Here is a 26,391-nt window from a genome sequence, read left to right on the forward strand (position 1 = left end):
CCCCCATTTACTAAAAAAAACCCAACAACCCTGAATAAAAAGTTACATCCAGTAATAAAAATTGTATATGAATGCAAGATGCCCCCCCCCCCTTTTGGATGGCATACCTGGAAAAAATACCTAGTCTTCAATTTGAGTAAATATGCAGTATCCTGGGAATACCAGAAACATATTCAGCCTCCAAGAAAAACCACTTATTTTCAACACATCTCGTTGTCTGCTGCAGCCTTCAACACTGCAATCATTTCAGCTTATACTACAAACCAGACAGGTTCAGCACTCTAACCTCCCATACCACAGTTTGTTCAGTCCCAGGCTTGGCCAGTGTGTAATGCAATGCAGTAGATGCTATATAGAAACATGGAAGTAACACAGTCACTAATAGTAAATCTCATGCTACAGCAGAGGGGATAGGCTAGAACAGAAAGCCATGTATAGGAGCTCTGAATCTCCTTTTTAAAATAGGCAACTTTGATTTCATCAGCTTAAACTGTGGTTGCTGTGCTGTTCCCTTCACACATATAGCTCATATCTTATATAGCCATATGACTGCATATCATGCACTAGGAGAGGTTTTTTGTTGTTTGCCAGTTCAGTGGAATCTTGTTAATTTTAACATAAGCAAGAAAGCTTAAAGAAAACTATACAATTTATTAGACATCGTTTTAAATCAACCAGTGCCTGCAAAGCCTCCAGTGAGCCTGGAGCTCCCTCTTAAAGACCCTTTTCAGAACAATTCAAGCAAATGTTCAGCTTTCTTTAGTCACAGAGCTTTTTATATCTGTGGCTTTGGTGAGATTCCCTGCTTCCTTTTTCAGGACATTTAATAGAGTCTGTGAACTTTCCAAGATCTGCAAAGCAGGAAGGAAAAGTAAAAAAGTTAGGACATTTCTATATTTATACCACTTTGGAACATGAGATGCAAACAGATTTTTAAAGTACCTGAATTAGGAGCAGGTTTATTCAATACTTAACCCTCTCCCCTCCCAAAGCAGATTTTTCTCTTTAAAAATATGAGTTTCGTTGCACGTTGATATATAACAGTTAAATAGTTATATAGAGAGCATGGTCTGCCTCCATTTTCTTTGTGATTTAACAATCAGCAGTACTTCAACACAAAAATATAACCACATTCAAGATCTACTCTCAACTGCTTAAAAAAATCTAATCTACATAGGGGGAAGTTTTGGCGTTCAGTTAGAGGAATAAGAATCCTTTATTATTTTATTTTAAATTATTATTTAAGAATCCCTTATTTTTACGAGAAAGTGAAGAAACCTAAGAAAATGCGTATAGGAAGGCTAGATGCTCTTAGAAGCTGAAACACCACCAGTTCCTTAGTGAAAGACAAAGTGGCCAGGAACGAACAATTTGAAAAGAAAAAGTAGCTGCTTCCAGAAGTGTTGGTATTTGCTTTGCACTAAAGGAGACTGCTATGTGCATTGGTACTTTCTTTTTTGCCAAGCCTTGTACACCAGCACAGATGGAAGAACTAAGCACAATTTGCAACCATCCTGACAGTGCTTTAACTCAGTTTCCAATGGCTACGGAGGTGATCTTTTACCTGAAGAATTCTGCAGATTGTTCTTTGTAACAGGATCCCCCCCCCCCGAAAATAAAATTAGCTTAATGGTATGTTTCACTGGGGGAGGGGGACTTCAAAGTGCCATACATCAGGGAATGTATGGCAGCAATTAAGGAGGCTCAGCAAGATTCCAGTTGCACTGATTTGAAATCAAGTGTCTGTAAAGCAGAGAGCAGTACAAGGACATTCTTGGTATCTGGCAAGAATCTTGCACTTATTATAAGCATACAGCTTCTGCTGCCCTGACCAGGATGGTCCAGGCTAGCCTGATCTCATCAGATTTCAGAAGCTAAGTGGGATCGATCCTAGTTAGTACTTGGATGGGAAACCACCAAGGAAGTCTAGAGTCGCTATGCAGAGGCAGGTAATGGCAAACAACTTCTGAACGTCTTGTCGTGGCAACCCTATAGGGTCGCCATGAGTCAGCTCCATTTGGATGGCATTTTCCACCACAACTTCTGCCCAGTTACCCTGAACAAAAGCAAACCAGGTTATGGGGATTTCACAACCAATACCTTCATATAAGCAGCTTCAGTTTCAGCAATGGTTTTATCAAACTCATTCCGGGAAGCCATCTTACGGGCCAGGTTCTCATTAATACGGGCCAGCTTCTCTGTCAAAAGGCGGATTTCATTCTGCAGCTTAACCTTCTCCTCTTCTTCTAGCCGTATCTGTTTGTTTAGTTCATCCCTTTTTACGCAGAGATCTTCAATACCTGAGAATGAAGAGCTGTATTATGGGAAGATCCAAGTGCTCCCTAAATATATTTGCCCAACACAGCAGCACCTCCAGCCACATATTTGCCCATAGTCTGCAACTGCTAGCACTTTCTTTCACAGATCTAAACCAAAAAACCCCAAGGGCTAGTGCCCATTTCAGCCCACGTGACACTATATGGTAGTGTTATTATTCAATTATTGTTTATTGGATCAGTCCTGTTGACTGTATTTGACTTACACTGTATAATCTGCCTTGATTCTCAGTGAGAAAGACAAACAATAAATAACTTAAATAAAGATAAAATAGGGGGAGCCAACCTACTGGATGTTTTAACCTGTTCTATGTATGAGTAGCTTGCATAGGCTGTTGGCACTCTAAACACCATGTTTCCTTAGATGAGACCATTTACCCAGATATCTAAACTCTCAGCAGCCATCAACGAGATCACTCCCCAACAGTCTCTGTGCCCTAGGCTCACTCCCTGGCTTACCCGAGAGTTGTGGCTAATGAAGTGAAGGCTAAGATGGCTAGAATGACAGTGGTGGTGTGCCTGTGACGAAGCTACAAGAACATCTTATGGGTCATTTATGAGATCCTATGAGATGGCAGTCAAAGCTGCGAAGAAAGAGTTCTACACGGCCACGGTTGCATCTGCGAGCTCACGCCTAGGCCCATTTGTTTAGAATAATTCAGTTCATTACTGCTCTGCCACAAGGCAGACCAAATGCTAGGAAATTGGACATTGGCTGTGAGGCTTCTGCGAGCTATTTTGCAGATAAAGTCTTGTCGCTCCACTGTGTCCTCCCTGCCACAGCTGAAACAGTGAGTAAACTCAAGGCTCCATGCATGTCTTCTACTCAGGTTATGGATTATTTCAGTCCGCTCAGCCAGAGGTAGTCGACAAATTGCTCCTAACTGTACACCACACCACGCCTTGATCTGTGACCTTATTTATTTATTTATTTATTTACCTTCATAGCTAATTAAAGCTGGCCATGATGGGTTTCGAGGTGCCCTAAGAGAGATTATCAACAAGTCTCTCTCGGAGGAACTGTTCCCTAAGGCACTCAAGGAATCAGTGGTCCATCCTCTCCTGAAAAAGCCATCCTTGGATCCAGCTGAATTTGCAAATTACCAGCCCATTTCCAACTTGCCTTATTTGGGCAAGATAATAGAGAGCTTTGGCAATTCAGTTACACAACTTTTTGGATGACGCTTCCATTTTAGATCCCTTCCAGTCCGGTTTTTGCCCAGGCCATGGAACAGAAATGGCACTGGTCGCCCTCACGGACAACCTTCGGAGGCATCTGGATTGCGGCAGATTGGCAGTCCTGTTGCCGCTGGACCTGTTGGCAGCATTCAACATGGTCGACCAGCACCTACTGATCCACAGCCTTGCTGACAATGGAGTCCAGGGGCCTGCCCTGCAATGGCTTGCCTCCTTCCTTCAAGGTTCTGACAAAGGGTGGCACTAGGGGAACAGCTATCCCAAAGGCACCCACTGAACTGTGGCGTACCCCAAGCGGCAGTGCTTTCCCAATGCTATTTAACACCTATATGCGCCCCCTTGCCCAGAGGCATGGGCTGGGATGTCACCAGCATGCAGATGACACCCAGCTCTATTGTTGGGTGGCCAGTCCGACTCTAAACTGGAAGATCTGGACCGGATGTTACCAGCCATGGCTGGATGGCTTAGACTGAGCCGACTGAAATTGAATCTGATGAAGACGGAGGTCCTGTACCTGAGATGGGGTGGGTCAAGGGTAGGGATTCCACTGCCGACCTTCAATGGGGCTCCGTTGGTGCCAGCGCTGGAGGTTAGGAGTCTGGGAGTGCTCCTGATGCTTCCTTAACAATAGGGGCTCAGGAAGCAGCCACTGCCAAGTCAGCCTTTTACCATCTTCGGCTGATCAGGCAGTTGGTTCCCTTCCTCAAACGCAACGACTTGGCAACAGTGATGGTTACCTCGAGACTGGACTACTGTAATGCTCTCTATGTGGGCTGCCCTTGTCTCAAATCCGGAAGCTACAGCTAGTGAAAAATGCTGCGGCCAGGCTTTTGATGGGTCTCCCTATACGAGAGCACATCCAGCCTGTGCTGAAAGCACTGCATTGGCTGCCAATAGCATACCAAATTTGCTTCAAGGTGCTGGTTCTTACCTTTAAAGCCCTTTATGGTCAGGGGCCTACATATCCGAGGGACCGCCTTTCCCCACATGTTCCCCAGAGAGCACTACGGTCAGGGTCCCAAAATCGACTACCCCCTCCTGGGTCCCAAAGACACCAGGCTGGCCATAACCAAGGCCAGGCTTTCTCGGTGGTGGCTCCCTACTGGTGGAATGAGCTCCAGAAGAGATCAGGGCCCTGCATCACCTTATGCAGTTGCGCAGGGCCTGCAAGATGGAGCTCTTCCACCAGGCCTTCAACTAAGGAGCCATCCCTAACTGAAAGGTAGAGAGCCCCGTTCTCCGGAGTTACCATCAACAGCCTGTGCCTGCCGCATAAAGAAACAGAAAAAGGAGCTGATCAACAGGACAGACCATCGAATTGTTGCTGCCATCGCTAAATAACATTACTACTATCAGACCTAATGTTTACTGGCACTTTATGATAGTGGACTGATTTTAGAAGGTTTTATGACTGTTTGTAATTGTTATTTATGTTTTGATCTTTTATGTAAGCCGCCCTCCATGGCACACTGGACAAGCCTATAGCCCTCTTTCTTCATTGTACACTACACAAACGCTGCAATCCTAAGAATAGTTTCCTGGAAGTAAGCCCCACATGATAAAACTAGACTTATTTCCAAGCAGACTTGCTGGGATTGCTTTAAAAAAATCTCTTTTCTGTAGCATCTTCCAGTTCCAGGGCACCTTGGTTAACACCTCAACCATTCCTCAATCTTGCTCTCACAATCTTCATAGGCAGTAGGCCCACACCCTATCATAAGACGCTCAGATCCTCTTGTTCATAGAGTATCACAAGGAGTACCTGTTTCCTCCTGCAGGCATAATAACACTACCTTCCCCCAGAGCCCCCAGAAGTCTCGCTTTCTCAAATACGGCCAATCCTGTACCCCTTTACCCCACATGCCAACTTCTCGGAGAGCACTCCACAGGCTCCTCTCACTCACCAAGGCACCCCAGCCTCGGGTTGCCAGCCACCAGGTGGTGCTTGGAAATCTCCCGGAATTACAACTAATATCCAAACGGCAGAGATCAGTTGAAGAAAATGTCTCTTTTGGAGAAGGAACTCCATGGCATTATACTCTGCTGAGGTCCCGTCCCTCTTCTCCCCAAACCCCACCCTGCTCCCCAATCCCCAGGAATTTCCTACCCCGGAGTTAGCAGCCCTACCCCCACTATACCAGCGTCCCGGAAACTCTTACCCGATGTCTTAACACGCAGGTCGTGGTCCTACAGACACCCCCCCCCCCAAGCTTCCCTCTTGATACCCCAAAGCGGCGAGCCTCCCTTCTCCCTAGCCCAGATATGCCCTCGTCGCCATGGTAACCCGCGGCCTAGTCTTCCCTATGAGCCTGTTTATTTCCCCTTTCCTCACATTTGACCAGCTCGTTATTGTAGCTCTGCAGGGCCGCCCCTTGCTGGGTCATCGCCGAGCTCCGGACCGCGGCGGGGGCTGCTGGCCGTCTCCTTCCTTCCCGCTCTCTCGGCCTTTCCTTCCGCTCCCTCTTTGCTCCTCCTCCTTAAACGGTCCCCGCCGCGCGCCGGGCTTGGCCTGTTTGGGGAGCCGGTCATGGAGCTCTCGGCCGCTTGGCACACGCTTAGCACCGGCCTGGTGCCGCCCGCTGCCCTCGGTCTGGTAGGTGGAGAACGGGACCCAAGTGGGGAAAGCGGGTTAGGGGGTTGCAGTGAGCATATGGAAGGGAGGGGGGCCTGCAGGTGCAAGTTCGGGGGAGGGCTACGCTAAGGGGGCGCACAAATGGGGTCCAGGCGCAAAAGAAGGCAGCCTGATGGGGGTGCGGGTCAAGTGGGTACAGGGGCAGAAAGGACCTCGCTGGAATGGACGGGGAGTGTCTTTCGGCAGGACAATTGGGGGCGTGGAGGGTGAGGGAAATTTCCTTTCACCTCTTTACTACCGCTTATGGGGTGAAGTCTGTTGACACAGGAGAAAAGGTGGTAAAAGTGGGGGTGGGGTCATTGGATGCAAATTGTTAAGGAGGTGGAATAGAAGGGGAGTCTCTGTGTGTGCTGCAAGTGGCCTATGACATTGTCTGATTGGTGGTGAGCAGCGCTCCCTCTAAGCTGTGTCTCGTGAGCAAGACGTGGAATAGAAGGGGAGCCTCTGTGTGTGATGCAAGTAGCCTATGACATTGTCTGGTTGGTGGTGAGCAACGCTCCCTCTAAGCTGTGTCTCGTGAGCAAAAATTCTACTTTGTGAGCTACTGGCATTAAAGTTGTGAGCAAGCAATTTGGCTACTCCATAAATTAATTTGCTCTGGAGCCATCCTTCCTGAGCGAAGACAAAAATGTGTGAGCCGGAGGCTAAAAAACTGTGAGCTAGCTCACACTAACTCAGCTTAGCGGGAACACTGGTGGTGAGTGAAACAGGCAGCAGTTGTGCTAGTAGTGAAGGAGCACAAATGAGGACCCAAAGTTAGAAGTACAGAAGACTTATAGTAACAAAATGAAATAATTAGCAAGTTCCTCTCCTTCACTGGTACCCCAGAACCTATCTTTTGAGGTGGGAGGCTTTGCCTTGTCTAGAGGTACAGCTGGCTATAGGCAAGAACTGCTTTGGAAGCCATTTGCTGTCTGGTGCACTGAGATGTAGCCTGATCTCAGAGCATATGCCTTGGCCATCTTCAGTTAAACATGAAAGATTGCGACTGAAGTAGAGTTCTGTTTGCCAGCCTGGGAGTGACACGCAACTTGCTTTCTATCTACATTTTCTAGTTGTCTTTTATATTTCATGTGGTGTCTTGCTTTTTAGGCAGCGCCTCGATCCAGTGTGGCAGGGCCGCCAAAAGATTATGACTTGCAGGTTGCCATAGAGGTCTTGCAGCGGTATGACTTACACTCAGTTGTGGAGGAGTGGTTTTTGGAAGTTCTGCAGACTGATCTTCAGGCAAACATTGCTCCAGAGTTCTGGAATTGTATTGCACAGTATGAAAACACAGCCGAAGAGCCTCAGTGCTCCCTTCTGCTCCTGGATGCCTTTTGTCTGCTGAAGTGCCGCCTGGACCCTTACCTACACAGCATGGACCTTCTGGAGAAATGGACCAAAGCAGGCTTGCTCCTTGGGACTGGATCCCAGGGGCTGCAGGAGAAAGTCTACACCATGTTCAGAGCCATCCTCTTCTTCTCAACTACAAAAAACTTCCAGGAGATGATCCAACAGTTTTACAGTCGCAGTTTCAAGATCTACATGAGGCAATGGAAGAGAAGTGAAGACAAGGCGAATGAGGGAGAGAGCAACATGAGTGACAATGAGCAAGAGAGTGAAGCAGAGGAGAGTGAACCTGGAGGAGGGGGCTTGCAGTGCGCAGGCTGCAACTGTAAGAAGTCCCAGTGTTGGTGCCCAACAGCCATGGACCAGTTTCAGCAGCTCAATGACATTCTGTAAGCACTTTTTGGGGTCTTGAAACAGACATGAAACCTGTGAAGGCCCCTGCTGCTAGTTAGTTGCGAGCCAATTGTGTGCACAGAACACAGAAATTAGGGAAGCGATTTTGTGAGACCCAGTGTGGAGCAATGGTTAAGAGTGTTGGGCTGATGTTTGGGAGACCTAGGTTTGAATCCCCACTTATGCCATGGAAGCTCACTGGGTGACTTTGGGCCAGTCACACACTTTCAGACTAACCCACCTCCCAGGGTTGTTGTGAGGATAAAATGGAGGAGAGAAGAATGACGTAAACTGCTTTGAGTCCCTACTGGGAGGGTATAAAAGAATTAAATAAAAAGTAGCTGGGACAGCCGCCATTGAACCATCAACCTCAGCTGTAAACAGTAAGGAGCCTTGGGGAAGCCATGCCCCTTTAGCTTCTTCCCTGTCCTATTGCAGTATGGGGATGATAACAATATGACTTTTGTTGAGTAGTGTGTGACAACATTTGGCATTTTGGTAGAGTTTCAGAATGTTCACAGCATTTCCATTGCCTTCCTTAGTAATCTTAAAATAGCCGTGTAAGGTAGGCCGGCATTATTATGCCTGCATTGCAAAGTGAGGCTGAGGGAGACTGACTTGCCTAATGCCTTTTAGTTTATTATTGATTATTTGTGTAGTCCTGTCAGGGTGCTTGGCAGAGTAACACACGCAAGAAGACAGCACCCTGCTCTGAGCAGCTACACTTTACATTAGAAAACAGGAGGAAGACAGCAAGGGAAGAATGGCTGTTTACAATGCAATTCTGGGCAAAGCTACTTGAGCCTGAATTCATTGAAATTCATGGGCTTAGGCTGGAGTAAGTCTGCATAGTATTGCAGTGTTAGTCTTGTTACACATACTTGAGCTTTGTGTCAGTTAATGGTGAGTACTAACGTTGTGGCAAAGGTTTAATGGAAAAGGTGGGTTATGCGGAAGAATCTGAAAGTAAAAGGAGAGGCAGACTCATGTAAATGTTCTAGAAGAGGACTTCAGGATGGAAGAGCCATTGGATAGGGGGTGGGGGTGGTTCAGTATCATTTAAAGGATCAGAATACCTTTGGACATCTGAGCATGGTGGATCTGGGTAATGGTCATGGGAAGAGTAATTGGGATAGAAAGGCAGAGAAGTGAGATGACCTTGGAAGTCAGGATGAAGAGTTTATGCTGTGTAAGGCTGAATTCCTCACTCCTGCTTCATTATATATTTTGCTGTAATTGAAAATATAACCTACTGATACAGTTACTTCCGTCATCAAAAAGAAAACAGTAGATGTTATAATACAAGAGCACTCGGCTTCCCCCCAAACTTCCATGCAAATCTGCCCAAGTGCATCTATAACTAATAATCACAGGCAGAACAGAGAGATCATTTTAATGAAGACACTCTGCTAAATGATCATAAAACAAAATGCTCATTAAAGGGAGGTAGATTTGTTTAAATATTTTTCAGCTTTTGTTTTAAAATACTCCTCCATCTGGAGATGGTTTAGGGTTTTTAATTTTTGTACTGATTTCTGAGGAACAACCTTTTGTCCCTTCAGTCGCAGACTCAACCTGCTGGAGCGAGTGAGCGCTGATGCTGTCACCAACATCCTTCACAGAATGATTGAGGAGCGGATGGAATGGAGATGCCGGGGGGAATATGAACGCTCCTTTCTGAATGAATTCCAAGAGGTGAGTAGGGTTTTGGTAGCTAGGGCTGTGAGTCAGTGGCAGAGCAGGTGTTTTGAATACAGCAGGTCCCAGGTTGTCTCCCTTGCATTGCAATTGTCCTATACTGTACGTGTGTGGAAAGACTTTCTTATAAAGAGCCTTGTGGCCCAGAAAAGTTGCTGTGAGTTGGAGTAGGTGATAACCAAGTTATGTGAACCGATGTTATGACTAGATATGTCAGCTTTATGTGTATGCATTTGTATTCAGAACTAGATATAAGACAGCTTTGTATATGAAGTCAAACACCCAAGGCTTAGTTCTTGTCAGAGATCATATGTTCATCTTCATTTTCTCTGAGGTGTTCCTTTAAAATGTGGTGCCTCAACTGGTGGCCTTACAACTTCCTCCATAGATTTGAGTCGGGAACCCCATGCATTGCAAAGGATTCTGGAGCTCAAGATAGGTTCTCATGGGATGCTGTTCAGTTGTTGTGCCTCTTCTTTGGTTACCATAGACTGATCATGCAATGGACCACAACTTAGCACTCCCCTGTGACTGCTTGTTGCAGGAAAAGTTCAGTACCTGCTGGAAAGCTCTCAGGAAAGCTAGTCCCTGCTCAGGAATCCCTAATAAGCTCCTTGAAACCTCTGGGTTCATGGTAACGCAGTTTGAAAACCACTGGCCTAAAGCAAAACTTTGGAAAACAGTTACCTTAGCAGACAGCCCCTCTATATTTCTCCTAAATTTATTTACATTCTTAAGGTTCAGCCTTGCAAACCCCACCCCCCTCTGACCAATGAGGCTGCAAGACTACTTTATTAATTCAGAGATGAGAGTCTGTGTTTCACCACATAGAGTGAGGCTTGAACCAATGTCTCTCTGATTCATACTACAGGCAAATTGCGAGAAGTTTGCAAGCAGCCTGTCACATGTGGTAAATAAGGATCACCTCTAGGCTACCGAGTGGCAAAAGTTTTGTGAGCTAGAAAAAAGTTGAGTCCTTCCTCTACCTTTCTGGTTGTCTAGGGTTCTCCTTGGAGCAAGTCTTTGCACACCTTCACCTGAGACAGAAGAGAGCTGCAACCAGTAGACAGTACTGACTTTGATTGACCAGTGGTCTGATTCAGTATAAGGTAGTGTTGTGTGTCTTCAGCTGGCTTTATGCAAGGTGCAGCAGCAGGACTGTTCTAGAAAAGGATAAATAGCATCTTTTGGTACTTTGGTGTGGGAACTTGGGTACCTCCTCAACTGTAAAGCTCACTGGGTGGCTGTAAGCAACACATTCTGTCTCAACTTGCGTTACTTCTCCATAAGAAGAACATAAATTAGACCTTTCTCTGTGGATGAATGAGATAGAATTGGTAAATTGCTTTGCATCTTGGAAGCCCTGTAGAATCTGATGGTGATTCATTCCCATTCTCTCTCTCTCTCTCTCTCTCTCTCTCTCTCTCTCTCTCTCTCTCTCACGCTGTTTGACAAGGTGACTGGCTGTCACAAAAAATTCTTTTGCTCTCTCCCCCTCTCTCTCTCTCTCTCTCTCTCTCTCTCTCTCTCTCTCTCTCTCTCGTCATGAAGTGGATTGAGAAGGTGATTGGCTGGCTTAGCAGAGTGTTTCTGCAAGGAGGGGCAGCTACCCATCCCAACCCTGAAGCCATCAGCACTCTGAAGCGATGGCGCTGCCATGTCCAGAGATTCTTCTACCGCCTGTATGCTAGCATGCGCATCGAAGAACTGTTCAGCATCATCCGAGGTATTTATTATTTATTTATTACATTAAATTTCTAAACCACCCTCCCCTGTAAACAGGGCTCAGGGCGGTGTACAACAAACAAAGGACAACCATAAGTTAAGTTCACAGTTAAAAGCAATAACAGTACAACAGTTGGCCTAATTGGATGGCACTTGGTGGCTTCAAATTGTTGTACTGCCTCGTGGGGGGTGGGGGACAGAACAGATGGTACCAGAAAAGATAGGAGCCATTGCTGTCCTCAACCAAATGTCTGACAGAACACCTCTGCCTTACAGGCCCTGTGGAACGGCATTAAATCCCACAGGGCATGAATGTTGTTTGGCAGAGAGTTCCACCAGGTTGGAGCCAGGGCGTTTTCAGCTGGTCGAGGACAGCTGGATGTCTCTCGGGAGGGGGATCACCAGTAAGTACTGGTATACCAGGAGAGACGGTCCTGAAGATAGTGGGTCCCACCGTTTAGGGCCTTAAAGGTTAATACCAAAACCTGATCCAGTACTTCACCTGGAGGCAGTGTAGCTCATGCAGCACAGGTTGAATATGTGCAGTTCACTGGATCCTCGTGAGAACCAGCACCACCAGATTCTGGACCAACTGGAGTTTCTGGGTCAGTCTCAAGGGTAGCCCTGTGTAGAGCGAGTTACAGTAGTCTAGTCTGGAGGTGACTGTTGCGTGGATTTCTGTGGCTAGGTGAGGGCAAGACAGGTAGGGAGCCAGTTGCCTGACCTGGTATAGCTGGAAAAACGCCAGTCTGGCAGCATTTGTGGTCTGGGTCTCTATTCATAGGGAGGCATCCAAGACCACACTCAGGCTTTCGACAGTTGGTGGTAGCATTAGGGGCACACTGTCAAGAGCTGGGAGTCGGCACCCCAAACCTGAACCCCCATCCACCCTGCCACAGAGCCTCCGTCTTAGCAGGATTCAGTCTCAGCCAGCTCTCTTTCAACCATCCAACCATGGTAAAGGCATGTGTGCTCTAGCCTTGCAAATTATTTCTCCCTCCTCCCCCTTTTCACAAGAGTTTGGAAGACAGTTTAAAGGTTGCCTTCACTCTGCATAAATGGGGCCTATCAATTGTGGATTGGTTCAGATCTACCTCTACAGTTGCACAGGGTGTCACAGACTATTACAGAGTTCCACAAGGAGAGAACAGGAGTGTGCGGAATAGACGCTTGCAGCGCAGGTGGCTCCAGCTAGGAAACCCACCAAAGGGTAAGCTTCAGCATCTTTCAAACTGTTCTCTAAGGAACTCCAACGGAGTTTTTAGAAGCTCTATTTCCAGTTTTCACCCTGCCCTTCTTTCAAGAAACTTAGGGTGATGGACTTGGTTGTTCCTTCCCCATTTTGTATTTCATCAACTCTGTGAGGTAGGTTACACCAAGAGAGTGCCCCAAGGTCATCTAGTGAGCTTTACTGCGGAATGGGGATTTGTGCCTGAAACTTCAGCCCCTATCCAAGACTAGTTTTTCAGGGGTTGCTTAATGAGAAGATTGGTAATGGCATACCCACGTTGCCTGGAAGGCAGCCTCACATCAACTACTGAACTTGGACTTGGTGGCTCAGTGATAAAGCAGCTGTTTTGTAAGCAGAAGACCCCAGGTTCAACCCCCAGCATCTGTAGTTAAACAATCTCAATTAGCATGTGTTGGGAAAGACTTTTCTCCATCTGAAACCTTACATTCTATAAGACAGTTTCATGTCATCCCCCCTGCTATGTGAATCTGCAGGAGAGTGTTATGCATGTTTAGGGTTTACTCTACATGAAGCTAGCAGGGCTGGCCAGCACCCTGCATAAAATGAGTGCTAGAAGATGCCTCAGAATCTTCTGCAATGTTTTGAGATTCCCTGGCAGACCCAGATGCACAGGGCTCCCCCAACAGGCAAACCCCTGCAGAAGGGGTTGCCTGCAAATACAGAGTTTGAGGGCAGTTGATCCTGATGCTGAACACTGCCTGTCAATCAGCCTCTAAGCAGAAGCAAAACTCACCCACCAAGCCACCTCCTTATTTCATGGGGTACAATTCAGAGTCAACTTATATTGTCAAGTTAGTGTACTGTAATGGCTAAGGCTTGGAGTTGAGAACTTGCCGAGTTAAATTTTGCTCAGTTGAGATTTAAGCTGTCAGTTTTTTGAGCCATCATTTGTGACACAGGGATAATACCACTATGGATGAAAATATTACTTAAGCAGTTGTAGGGATTATTGAGGCCATGTAAATGAGGCACTTCATAGACTTGGAATGCACTATATAAATGCTCGTTATTATTTTCGTCTTGACAATAAATATCTTGTCATTCTGTCATATGCCATGAATGTGTAGTGCTTCCCTTCCCATGATTTTTGGCCTGCAGATTTCCCAGAGTCGAAGCCAGCAGTGGATGATCTGAAGTACTGTCTAGAACGGACCAATCAACGACAGCAGCTTCTGAGCTCTCTGAAGGGCGCCTTAGAAATGCGGCTTCTTCATCCTGGTGGGTATTTTTAACCCTGCCTCTCTCCTGCGGCTGCAGTCTTGGGAGGGGTATGATAGAGATTCACAAAAGATAATTCACATGGAGGAAGTAGATAGAGGTGTTTGATGTTTATGATTTGCCTTTCCTTCCTCACGGGACTCATCAAAGCTGAATACATAATGCTCCCAATGGGCCTCCTGTCCTGGTGCTGGCCAGATCCAGACCTGCTTAGCTTCATGAAGGTTGCCACATCATGTGCTTCTCAAACCTACTGTTGTGTGCTCCCTTTTCTCACTATACTGGAACTGAAATCATCCCTGAAACGCGTGGGCTGTAGAGTCTGGGCAGACCCAAGGGAGTTAGTTAATTTATGAAATTTGCACAGGGTATGTTGCTAGCCACAGGCTTAAATGGATTTAAATCAGACAAATTCACGGAGGAGGATAGGTCTAACAGCAGCTAAATGGATCTTCCATGCGCAAAGAATCTACCTCTGAATACCAGATTCTGGGGACAAGCAACAGGGGAGGGCTGTTGGCTTCATGCCCAGAAGCATCTGCCTGGCTGCAGCTGAAAACAGAATTTCGGACTTGCAATCACACAAGGCTTTTCTTATGTTTATACGTGAGAAAACAAGAAAATAGTGTAGCACACAAGCCTACTAAATGTAGGTCAGTGGCTTGCATCCCTCTTTTTCCAGTTGCTGCTGAAAGCCTCCGGGCCTAATCTGAGACCAGTTATGTTTTCCTCTTCCTTGGTAGTAGTTAATTAAGATGGCAGGCAAGAGTCAACAGGGTAGCACTGAATAAAATGTCGGATATGGATATGGGAGATGTGGCTTCAGAGCCCGTCTCTGTTATGGGCCGTGCCTTGAGCAAAGCTCTTCCCCTTAGCTACAGTTACCCCTTTTGTAAAATGGGAATAACTGTGGCCAGCCTCACAGGGAAGTTGTGTGACTAGGAAAGATGACAAAGAAAGATCAAAAGAGCTTTGAAACTGGTGGTAGTCAAAGACCTCATGCAAAGGTTCCAGCTCAGATTGCTTAGTGTACGTGACGTACTCAGTTTAGTCCACTGGATGAAGCCTGGTATGAGCTGTGAAAGGCTTTCTTCCTACCTTCTTCTGTGACAGAAGAGACCCAAGTCTTCCGCTTTACAATATTTTGGGGGGCCTGGGGTGGGATATACAGGGCTACACCAACCCAAAGAGCAGTTGGTGAGCTTCTTGGCATTTGCATTTTCCAATCTGTAGTTTCTGCATCTCCTTACATGTTTGTTTTAGGGGTGAACACATCGGATATCATTACCCTCTACATCTCAGCTATCAAAGCCCTGCGAGAGCTGGACCCTTCCATGGTCATCTTGGAGGTGGCCTGTGAGCCCATCAGGAAGTACTTGAGGTGAGCAGGAGCCGTGTAAAATGTAGGCCTGCCTTCCCCTTAAGGAATGTTGGGAACTGTAGCTTTTGGAGGATGCTGAGAATTGTTGGTGGTTCACAGCTCACTTCCCAAACTATAATTGTCACAGTTCTTCTGAGGGATGGTGCAAGTGGGTGTAGGTGCTGGCATAGTGCTGGCAGAAACACCTATATAGGTTTGTACCGTAGGCTCCTTCAAGCAGGTTGCCTCCTCTTGACAGAACCAGGGAGGATACAGTGCGGCAGATTGTGGCCGGTCTAACAGGTGATGCCGAAGGATCGGGTGACTTGGCAAATGAGCTCTCCAAAGCTGATCCAGTGACCCTGGAGAATGGCCAAGAGAGTGATGATGACGTCTCTCAACCAGAAGACTGGGTGCCTGATCCTGTTGATGCAGACCCAGGTTAGTAAATGTGACAGGAGTATTCACTCTTGCCCCTCTTGTAGTTTGGTTTCCCTTTTCCCCTTTTCCTCTCCAAACAGAAAGCAGGAATTGACCTTGCAAGATCTTACTGTTCCAATTCCTGAGCTTGTTGAGAAGTTTCGCAAAAAGATTTTTCAGCCCAGATAAACAGCCTAAAAAGAGCGTTTGTTTGTTAGCCAGACTACTTAATTCATTTCTTTATTATTATTGTTATTTTAATACTTTATATATTTTCAACAACAGTCATAATATAGCTAGAAATCTTACAATTTGAGAGTAAGAAGATAACAGTACAGCTTGAATTTTGTATTTGTTTACAGTTTCAACATTTAGTATATTCCAAAATAAAGTAGTTTTGAAAAATATAACCGTTTGTGATAATATGAGTTGTTTGGAACTATACCTCCTTCAGCTAAATAGTTTACTACAGGGAACCAAACGGCTGTGAACATGTTTTGGTTACTTTCTACATTAGTTATTAAAGGGTATAGTCAAATTACAACATACTCTTTTATTCATTTCCATAAAGTAAGTAGGTTGTATTTATATTCCAAAAGCAATGTTTGTTTGTTTTCTGACAAGTTCCTGCCCCCTCCCCAAACAGTTTCAAACAAATGGCAAACATCACAACAACCTTGTTGGTGTATGTTCTGTTCTTCAGCGAATGTACAATTTATTATCTGGGCCACAGTTTAGCATCTTAGATGTTGCAATAAATGTTTAACAAATATTGGGAAATCTCCACTTTAATTTTTGTGCTGAAGTTCTAGTCCTTATGAAGATAGGAAAGGGGAGCTGTATACTCTATTGTTAATTGCTTCAAGGAAGTGCAAAATTATAATGTGCTAGAGAGATTTATTTATGTGATGATGTTCACATCCATAAGAACTAGCAATTTTTATGTATTAAAATTACTTTATTAAAATACCTCTTTAAAATGTTGAATTCTGAACCAGATTAAGTTTTAAACTATATGGGCAGCATCTTGGTCTTGGGTTTAATATTCTGCAGAGATCTTGCTTGCTCCCCATGACTACCAGGAGCAGTATGTGAAACACAACAGATGTTCATAACTTAGTTTGCAGAATTTTTAGTTTTCCTCAGCATTCAAGTTCAAAACCTTTGGCATAGATCAGAATCATGCACAATCGCCATTCAGTTCATGGGTTTAACACACATCTTCCTCATTATAAGGCAGTTACAAAACTTAGCAACCGCTTCAATAACCACTATGTTTTGTGAAGCCAGTAAACGATACAACATTCTGTCATCGGATTGCTTGGCATCCTTCTTAAGAATATCTTCTAAATAGGCTGCCTGAATGTCCTCATACAAACTACAATAGAGAAATACATGTCCTCAGCATTCGTGAAGAATAAGAAGTTGACTTTCCCAAGAATTTGATGGTTTCCATCACTTTGCCTCATTGCATTGTATCCTAGTCCCCTTTTTTTGGTTGTTCACTGTCTCCGTGTCCTGCCAGGGAAATCGAGTTCAAAGCGCCGCTCCTCAGATATCATCAGTCTGCTGGTGAGCATCTATGGCAGCAAGGACCTGTTCATCAACGAATATCGCACGCTCCTAGCTGACCGGCTGCTACACCAGTTCAACTACAGTGCAGAGAGGTGAGGGCTGGCCCTGCTGTCTGAGTTGCAAGTCTGTCCTTCCTTGGCCCTAGAAGCTGTGGCAAAAACTGCATAGGGTTGGGAGGGTTTAAGGCCAGGGTCCCAGTCAGCAAATACCTTAGAGCCTATCACCTCACCATAGGAATACAAGAGGTTTGCTGTTGGATCAGACTAAAGATCCATCTGGACCAGCTTTCTCTTTCCTACAGTGGCCAGGTAGATATCTTTAGATGCTCATAAGCAAATCATGAAGGGCAATGCCACCCTCTTATTTTTCTGCAATATTTTGTACTGAGATGTATACTGCATTTGAACGTCAAGTCTCTCCCTGCGGGTTCAGGCAAAAGGTACATCTCATTCAGCGTCCTGTTTCCATACTGGCTAGCCAGATGTCTTCAGAAAACTCACAAGCAGAGAATTAAGGCAACAGCCAGTTTCCTCCTGATTCCCTCCCTCTCTCTCTCCCTCCCTGCCACTGATATTCAGGAGTGCATTGTCTCTAAACAACATTCTGGCTAATAGGTCTCCTCCATAATCCATCCCCTTTTAAAGTCATGCAAAAGCTGGTAGCTATCACTATGTTACGCGATGTGTGAAGAATTGTTTCACTTTGTCCTCACCATGTCTAAAGCACTACTGGGCCTATGGTCGGAGGAGAAAGGGGGGAGGCATTTCAGTCCCTGACATTGGCCACAGGTCCTGCTTGATGTGGTAGCAATTAAAGGATCTACCTAGTGGGCCTCCAGCCCTTAGTTTAAATTTGCGAGTGCACGGCAGCAGATTTTCTTCACTGCAACGATGATGGCCATTCTTCCTGCAGGTGCTCTCAGAGCTGCTTCACCACCCAAGCAATTGCTTGAGGCTTCATAATTGAGCAAGGGTGCCAGTGCTGCCACTGGCAATGCCTCCAAAGCCCATCTTTCTCCTGGCTGCCAGTGGCATGGGAGGGTGACATACACCAGTCAGTGCCTTCCAGAGCCATGCCACCTACCTGGCCCTGCAGCACTGCTGGAGCTCCAGTTATATCTGCAGTGGGCAGTGCATGGCCCTTGCTTAAGATGGCAAAATGCCTTCAGCCCCTTCTGGCTGCTACTTCTGTGTTTGCTTTCTGTCACTTCTGATTCCTCATGTGCTCAGATCTCAGCCTCTCCTTCTTTTGCTTCTCTGCCTTAGGGAAATCCGAAATGTAGAACTGCTGAAGCTGCGTTTTGGGGAAGCCCAGATGCATTACTGCGAAGTCATGTTAAAGGTAAATTGATTAAATGGTCATTAATATGAAACGCTAACCCAGTATTCTTCAGGAGGTAAATTAGAAACAGGAAAGGTATAATAGGGTGGGGTAAAAGACACATTCAAACTTTTACACACACACCTGCCAAAAAAAACCCCTTATTAGCCAAGCTTAAATTCAGCCCTGACCTTAACCCAGACTCGAAAGCAAGCATTAGTCTTTTGACCAGAGAGAATCATTCTCCCTGGAAACTGGGATATTCACCGCCCAGTTGGAGTGCCTTAGTAAGCTTCCTTTTTTATGTAATCATGTTCATCAGGTTATTGTTTGGTCTGCTGTGGTGTGTCCATAATTTGGACCTAGAAAAAATAATTTAATGTCCAACACAGAAACCGAGCAAAAGTTGTACACATAGGGATATTGCATACTTAAGAAACAGAGCAAAAATTGTACACATAGGGATATTGCATACTTAAGAAATCTTTTTTTTTGTTTTGACTGAGGCTAGTAAGCTGAAAGCTTTAATTCTGAACTGTCAGGGTCTTAACAATCTGATCAAAAGCAAGAGAAGAGAAGTAAGCTGAAGTCTTGTGGCTTGTCCTAGGACAGGTGCATGCCATGTAGTGAAAGGTGGATCAGGTTTATCTCCCAGTACCTTTTATAGAAAGCAGTGGGACTGTAGCACCAAGGTGAAACACAGCCGGCTGGTTGGAAGTAGGTAAAGGTAAAGGTTCCCTTGCTCGAAAGCCAGTCAAATCCGACTCTAGGGTTGCGGTGCTGATCTCTGTTTCAAAGCCGAAGAGCCAGCGCTGTCCGAAGACATTTCCGTGGTCATGTGGTCGGCATGAGCACACGGAACGCTGTTACCTTCCCACTGAAGTGGTACCTATTTATCTACTTGCAATTTCTTGCTTTCGAACTGCTAGGTTGGCAGGAGCTGGAACTAGAGATGGGAGCTCACTCCATCATGCGGCAAGTGGTGCCTATTTATCTACTTTCAATTTCTTGCTTTCGAACTGCTAGGTTGGCAGGAGCTGGAACTAGAGATGGGAGCTCACACCATCATGCGGCACACTCGGTCCATCGGGAGGTCCATCAGTGGCTATGAGCAGCAAGGTGTAGAGGGATGCTTAGTATTCTCAGTGCTGGGGGGGCAACAGGGGGAGGGCTTCCAAAGGTCTGGCCCCGCTTATGGACCTCCTGAGGGCCCCTGGTATTTTTGGCCATTGTGTGACACAGTGTTGGACAGGATGGGCCATTGGCCTGATCCAACATGGCTTCTCTTAGGTTCTTATGTCTGGGGCAGTGATGCTCTAGATCCTTGGTGCTTGGGGGGGGGCAACAGTGGGAGGAAGTCTGGAGTTCTGGCTCCACTGGTGGACCTCCTGATGGCCCCTGGGTTTTGGCGCCTGTGTGACACAGAGTGTTGGACTGGATGGGGCATTGGCATGATCCAACATGGCTCCTCTTAGGTTTTTATGTCTGGGGCAAGTGATGCTCTATATCCTTGGTGCTTAGGGGGCAAGAGTGGGAGGGGCTTCTAGTGTCCTGGCCCCACTGATGGACCTCCTTATGACCCCTCCTTATGAACTACCGACCTTCCACAGCCTGCAGTTCAGCGTCTTAACCACTTGAGCCACCGCAGCTCCTGGTTGGAAGTGCCCCATACTAATTATTCCCTTGTTCTCTCTGTAGCCTGGCAGTAAAGCAGTTCTGTTCCCCTTTCTCCCCACTTAGGACATGGCAGACTCTCGCCGCATTAACACTAATATTCGTGATGAGGAGCAGAAACTCCCAGAAGAAGAGAGGCCCCCGTTTAGTCTTGTTGCTGTTATCTTATCCAGTGAGTTCTGGCCACCACTGAAGGAAGAGAAGCTGGAGCTGCCTGAACAGATCAAGGAGGCCATGGAGGCCTACTCCAAGAAATATGAGAAACTGAAGGTCAGCGAGTTAGCCTGGAGGGACATCTGGCAGGAGGCTCACAGTCTTTAGCCTTTGCAAACGGTCAAGGGTTGGGTAGAAGTAGAGATGTAAAATTTCTGGAAATTTTGAAGCTCTGGAAAAAAACCGGGTTTTTTCGTTTTTTTCCGGGGGGAAAACGGAAATTTTTGGAAACATTGAAAAAAAATTGCTACATTAGCATTTCTTTTGTCTTTTCCAGATTGAAAGTCATTCTGTTACTTTAGGAACATAAAATATGACTATGGATATTTTTACTTGGCATGAAATTATCACAACTAGCATATTAAAAATATAGTGTATCCAAACAATTACTACAAACAGAATACCCACCCACATGCAAAAACTAAACTGAAACCTTTTTATTTTCTTCTGACAATAGCACCTCCTAAAGGAAGAAATGCATCTTGTTCTTGCATTGGAGAGTTCATATGAAATGATTTGGAAAATATTTGAACACCTTGACTTAAAATATTTTATTCATCATGCTAAAATAAAACGTTCCATAATCATTTTCTTTTCTTTTTTCAATTTTTCCAATTTTCTGGGAAAAAACAAAAAAGGCTTCAGAGAAAAAACCCCTCCCCCCCCCAAATGTTCCTGGTTTTTTTCCGGGCCTTCACATCTCTAGGTAGAAGGATCATATGTACGCTGCCCTGAGCTCTTAGAAGGAAAGCCAGGATGATGTCGTATCAGATAGATAAGGCAGCCTGCAGGGCATCTTGGAGTAACAGCTTTTCCGACCGGTCATCTTCCCTTTACACTGCCTACATCTTCCTCTGCAATTCCCTGTCATCATATTTCCCAGTGGTAATTGTGCATGCACGCAGAAATGTTGCACTGCTCAAGATTATAGCAGTAAGGACTACGGAGCACCCGGTGACTGTGTTGCACTAGGCTACTGATGGCTCCGGGAAGGGGGGCAGGGATCAGGTGCTGCACTTGCTCTTGCCTTTCCTTGTTCCCTGCCTTTCTTCCGTTGATGCAGCACGAGGGGCAGGTTGCTGAGCATCCCCTTTTGCCTGGTTGTTTTTAGGCCATGAGGACGCTAAACTGGAAGCACCACCTGGGCTTGGTGAAACTGGATGTGGAGTTGGCGGACCGCACCCTTTCCCTCTCTGTCTCACCGGTGCATGCGGCGATCATCTTGCACTTCCAAAGCAAGAGTGAGTCCACTTCTATACAGCAGCTATACACTGCTGCTCTCTGCTGAGAGGAGGTGATTGCAGCTGTTGTTGTGCAGCAGTGGGCTCGCCGGTAGCCAGTAGCACAACATGGAAGAGACTCTCGTGCTGGGGTCACTCACCAGTCCTTTTGAGTCTGTGGGCACAGCCACAAAATGGCTGCCGCAGGAGGTGTAGCCAGCCACGAAATGACTGCCATAGCTTACTTCTCAGTCACACAGCAAAAATCTCCAGTGGCTCATTAGAAGCCCTGTTGGGCAAAAGGCCCACCTAGCCCCACCCACTTTGTCAAAACACTTGGCGGGCACCAGGAAGCATGTTGGGAGGCACCAAGGTGCCTGCGGGCATCACTTTGGGGACCCCTGCTCTAGTGATTTAGGAAAGAACTTTGAATGGGAGAGGAGTGTTTTGAGGACAGCAGATGACTCAAACTTAGTGGGCATCCTAAAAATGTGAAACACAGTGTGACTTGTTTGTAAGACATTGCCTTCTGCAGATTCAGGTCATTTGGCCTGTCCAGTCCTTTATTCTGCAGCCATCCTGACTGGCAGCTGCTCTCCAGGATCTCAGATAGAGCACAGCCCTGCTAGCTGAGGGGGGCGGTCACACACGGGAGGGAAAGCAAGGCTATTTCCTCTGGAGGAATCTGACCCGCAGTTGCGCAATCACACAGTCCTTGGAAGCAGCGGGCACAGCCCGCCACTGCGTGATCAGACACAACCATAGGTGAGTCGGGTTGTTTTTTCTTTTTTTGCCGTTTGTTTCCGATGCGCCTAAAAGAGGAATCGATGAATCGCATCTCTGCACTGAGGGCCCCCTATGGAGTTTGCGATGATGTGTGTACTGGGGGGGGGACAATGGCACGGAGTCGGGATGGCCTGATCAGACCATCCCGATGCCATGAGAGCACGCTGGAGCTATCAGACATGGGAAGCTTCATCCGTGGTCCGTCGCAACCCATTTACCACTGGGTTTTCCCCGGTGTCTTTTTACTCCGCTCCTGCAGCGGAACAAAATGGGTTGCTGACAGGTGCAGGGTGCTTCCCAGATGTTCGTGTCTGATCGCACCCTTTAAATCTGCCTGGCATTTGCACCTATGGCTGGTCCAATTGTGTGTGTGATCGCACCCTGAGATTCTTCCTACTTGCAAGTCTGTGCCTCACTGCTGATGAGTTGTGCCCTGTCCTGACACACACACACCCCCCGCAAACACAATGCTTGTGCTGGCATCTGACTATTTTCCTTGTTACACTTTTGGCCTTTGACCCTTTTCAGGCACGTGGACTCTGGATGAGCTGAGTGAGGTGCTGAAGGTTCCTGTGACATCCCTCCGGCGCAAGATGACCCTGTGGCTGCAGCAAGGTGTGCTACGAGAGGAGCCTCCAGGCACATTCACTGTAATTGAAGAGGAGCAGAAGGACCGGGCAGAGAAAGTGGTGCTGATTGACAGCGACGAAGAAGGCGATTCGGCCATGGCCTCGCAAGCTGACCAAAAGGAGGAAGAGTTGCAGGTGCTGCTCTTGTGCTCTCAGAGCTGTAGTTATGTGGGGTGGGGGATAATTTCTCCCTTGAATCAACTGCAGGCAGATTCTAAAGCTCAGTTGGCATGCAGTCTGTGCCCTCCAGTTACATGAGAAGAGATTGGATTTATATTCTGCCCTTCACTACCCAAAGGAGTCTCAGAGCAGTTTACAATCTCCTTTCCCTTCCCCTCCCCACAATAAACACCCTGTGAGGAAGGTAGGGTTGAGAGAGCTCTTTTGAGAACAGCTTATAAGAGAACCTCTCTGAAGGAACTTGTAACTGACCCAAGGTCTCACCAGCAACTGGATGTGGAGGAATAGGGAATCAAACCCAGTTCTCCCAGATTAGAGTCTGTGCTCCTAACAGCTACACCAAACTGTCAAGTATGTCCTCCAGTTGCATGCCAAGTAAAGCTAGATTCTTCAGTCTGAATACATTCTGCAAAGCCTCAAATATTTATGTCTTGCTTTATATCTGATTTAATCTGGGTAGCATATTCCAAACATAAGTGTTCATGGTTTTCTGGCTAAAGTACAGATGCTGGTCCCTTTCCAGAGCATGCTTTTGGGACAGAATGCGGTGTCTCTTTCTAAAAGCAAGGTTTAATTTGAGTCACGAGTGAGATCAAGAACTTGTTTTCAGTGCCAGTTTAATAATAGTGTATCTGAGCATATGCAGAGTGCATGTTTTTAGGGAAATTGTATGCTTGATAAATGGGGCTAGGCTTCCAACTGAGAGAACATAATTAGTACACTGCACATCTCTCCTGTGTACGTACCATAACCTTCAGCGTCTATATTTTTGACCTTTCCTTTGATGCACCCTGCAGCTTTTCTGGACATACATCCAGGCAATGCTGACGAACCTGGAGAGTCTGTCACTGGAGCGCATCCACAGCATGCTCAAGATCTTTGTGATGACCGGCCCCATGGTGACAGAGATTGACATCCAGGAGCTGCAGGGTTTCCTCCAGAAGAAGGTCCGAGATCAGCAGCTCATCTACTCTGGTGGTGTCTACCGTCTCCCCAAGAGCTGCAACTGAGCTTCGTTCCAGACCCCAGCTCCTCCTTTTGAATTATGGTTGGCTGCAATGGCTTCCCACCCTCAGAGGGTACCATGTGGCACTCGTCTGTGTTTGGTGTCGTCAGAGGCTCTCTTCAGTCTCTGTGCTGCCCTGTTCTGTGAGGAAGGGATGGTGCTGCAGGGCCCCTTGGAAACCCTCCCAGGCAAGCCAGGGTTTGTGACACGGACAAAGCATTCTTTTGGTCCATCTCTCTTGTTCATAATAAAATGGCTGCAGTTACGTGGACTGTGTTGCAGTGTCTTAGTTGTATTGTGCAGATGGCCAGTCTGGCCTCCTCGCTTGCTCCAGATCTGTCACCTATCTGCTACCATAATTTCTGCCGCTACTACTGTATTTTCCTTATGATACTTGTGTGTGATATCACAGGGAACATGGTGGAGGAGATTGGTCCACCATTCATATTGCAGGCAAGAAAGAAAGGTATGCAATCAGTGGTCACATGGGGGGGTGACAGATCTGTCAGTTCTATTGGAGAGGTGAAGTAGGCCTGCTGATGCCCTGAGGACTGTATTATTCCCTTTACCTCTGCCAGTCCTGGCTAAAATATTGTATGGTGGAGTACTTAGCCAAGTTGGGTACCCTGGTAGGGCAACACTGAGAATTTCCTGGTGTGTAGGAAGACGTCTCTTGTCCACAGGTTCTGTTCTTAATAAAATGGAATCCTGTTTAAGAGTTATACCCTATTCACAGCCTTGGTTGTGCTTTGGAGTTGCTTAGGCCACAGCTCTTACTTTCTTGCATGTTTGCTTATTTAAAAAGGAGTTGTTTCTGGCCCTCATACTTGTGAGGAAATGCATCTAGAAAGTTCCAACCACTGAAGAGACTTGGACAGCATGATGGGAAGTATCCCCCCTCCACCTATCTGTGCTAAGGTGCTCAGCAGAATTGGATCACAAAGATAAGGTACATGTTTTGCATGTGTAAGCACCCAACTTCAATCCTTATGAACTTCAGGTTTTGCAAAGTTTGGGACAAAAACTACTCGGGCAAGGCCTTTCCTCAGATTTAGTGCAGCTAGGGAAATCTTGTAGCCAGTCTCTGGTCTCGTATAGTTCTGTAGTGCTCTGAAAACGAGTGACCAGCTGCTTGTGTGATTAGAAGATGGGATGTCTGGAGGATACTGCAGGACAAACAGTTTTGTTTAAAGGGATTCAGATACAGGAAGGAGTGTGTCCTAAGTCCCTTCCACAATAGCAGGATGTGTTGTATTCCCAACAAAGATGCATTGGAGGTCAGATTCCTCCTACTGCCTGGGTTGCTGGGTGTCCCTGTAATTCTCTCTTTATCCATTTGGATTGGCCTGCAAAAGTCAGGTTCTCCTGTATATGCAATACCACCCATCATCTTTTAAGAGTACATGCATATTACCTAATGATGGAAACTTGGGGAGGGGGTGCTAGAGGCATGGTGGGCAAGCTCAGCTCATTGGCTGGCAAACATTCCAGGGGATTGTGCTGTCACAGTTAGCCCCAGAATCAACACAGGGGTCTCCTGTCTAGCTCTGCCCAGTAAGCTTCCTTTAGCCAGAATTCTTTGGTGGGTATGGGAATTGGTCTAATATCACAGTTATGCTGTTGGCTTGTCTGGGTGGCTTGGTATTCTCCATGAGCGTCATTGCCTCATCTTCATGTGAGTGCCATTCTGGTGGTTTGTTTTGCTTGTGGTAACTTTCTTCGCAGTTCTTGAGTTCATGAAAGACTTTTGGTTTTTCTAGCAAATGACCATAAATTGTCTCCCTCCCTCCCTTCAAAGAAAAGCCCCAAACACCACCACCCAAACACTTTAAAGCCCTATATGGCCGGGGTCCAACATACCTAAGGGACCGCCTTTCCCCATATGTTCCCCTGCGGGCACTACGATCGGGGACGTAACATCTCCTGACAATTCCAGGCCCCAAGGAGGCCAGGCTGGCTGCTACCAGGGCCAGAGCTTTTTCGGTGGCGGCTCCTACCTGGTGGAATGAGCTCCTGGAGGAGATCCGGGCCCTGTGGGATCTTGTGCAGTTCCGCAGGGCCTGTAAGATGGAGCTCTTCCGCCAGGCTTTTGAGTAGGAGCCGCCACTATTTTACCATCACTAGCTTCTGGCCCTGGGAAGAGAGAACAACAGTGTCACATGGAACTGGCGTCTTTAACATCTTTATGGAAGATCTTGTTTGAACATCTAGAGCACTTAATAGGT

At 46.5% G+C, this 26,391-nt stretch overlaps 2 protein-coding genes across 2 annotated transcripts; one reads left to right on the forward strand and one right to left on the reverse strand.

The window, feature by feature from the left end:
- Window positions 1-631: 631 nt before the first annotated feature.
- Window positions 632-5,995, reverse strand: SSNA1 (Sjogren syndrome nuclear autoantigen 1). Its single transcript, XM_015416790.1, has 3 exons — window positions 5,866-5,995; window positions 2,101-2,300; window positions 632-851 (listed from the first exon to the last, which is right to left on the reverse strand). The coding sequence occupies exons 1-3, from the start codon at window positions 5,915-5,917 to the stop codon at window positions 750-752; spliced, it is 354 nt and encodes a 117-aa protein (XP_015272276.1). The 5' UTR covers window positions 5,918-5,995; the 3' UTR covers window positions 632-749.
- Window positions 5,996-6,060: 65 nt separating this feature from the next.
- Window positions 6,061-24,454, forward strand: ANAPC2 (anaphase promoting complex subunit 2). The gene is made up of 13 exons (XM_015416789.1): window positions 6,061-6,126; window positions 7,258-7,886; window positions 9,453-9,585; window positions 11,140-11,314; window positions 13,664-13,783; window positions 15,047-15,164; window positions 15,403-15,584; window positions 17,089-17,230; window positions 18,404-18,479; window positions 20,199-20,402; window positions 21,457-21,586; window positions 22,880-23,115; window positions 23,958-24,454. Exons 1-13 carry the CDS (start codon window positions 6,061-6,063, stop codon window positions 24,168-24,170), a joined length of 2,424 nt encoding a protein of 807 aa, XP_015272275.1. The 3' UTR covers window positions 24,171-24,454.
- The last annotated feature ends 1,937 nt before the right edge of the window (window positions 24,455-26,391 follow it).

This window comes from Gekko japonicus, unplaced genomic scaffold (assembly GCF_001447785.1).
Source record: "Gekko japonicus isolate JY-2015 unplaced genomic scaffold, Gekko_japonicus_V1.1 scaffold140, whole genome shotgun sequence".
In the NCBI taxonomy this organism is placed as follows: Eukaryota; Metazoa; Chordata; class Lepidosauria; order Squamata; family Gekkonidae; genus Gekko; species Gekko japonicus.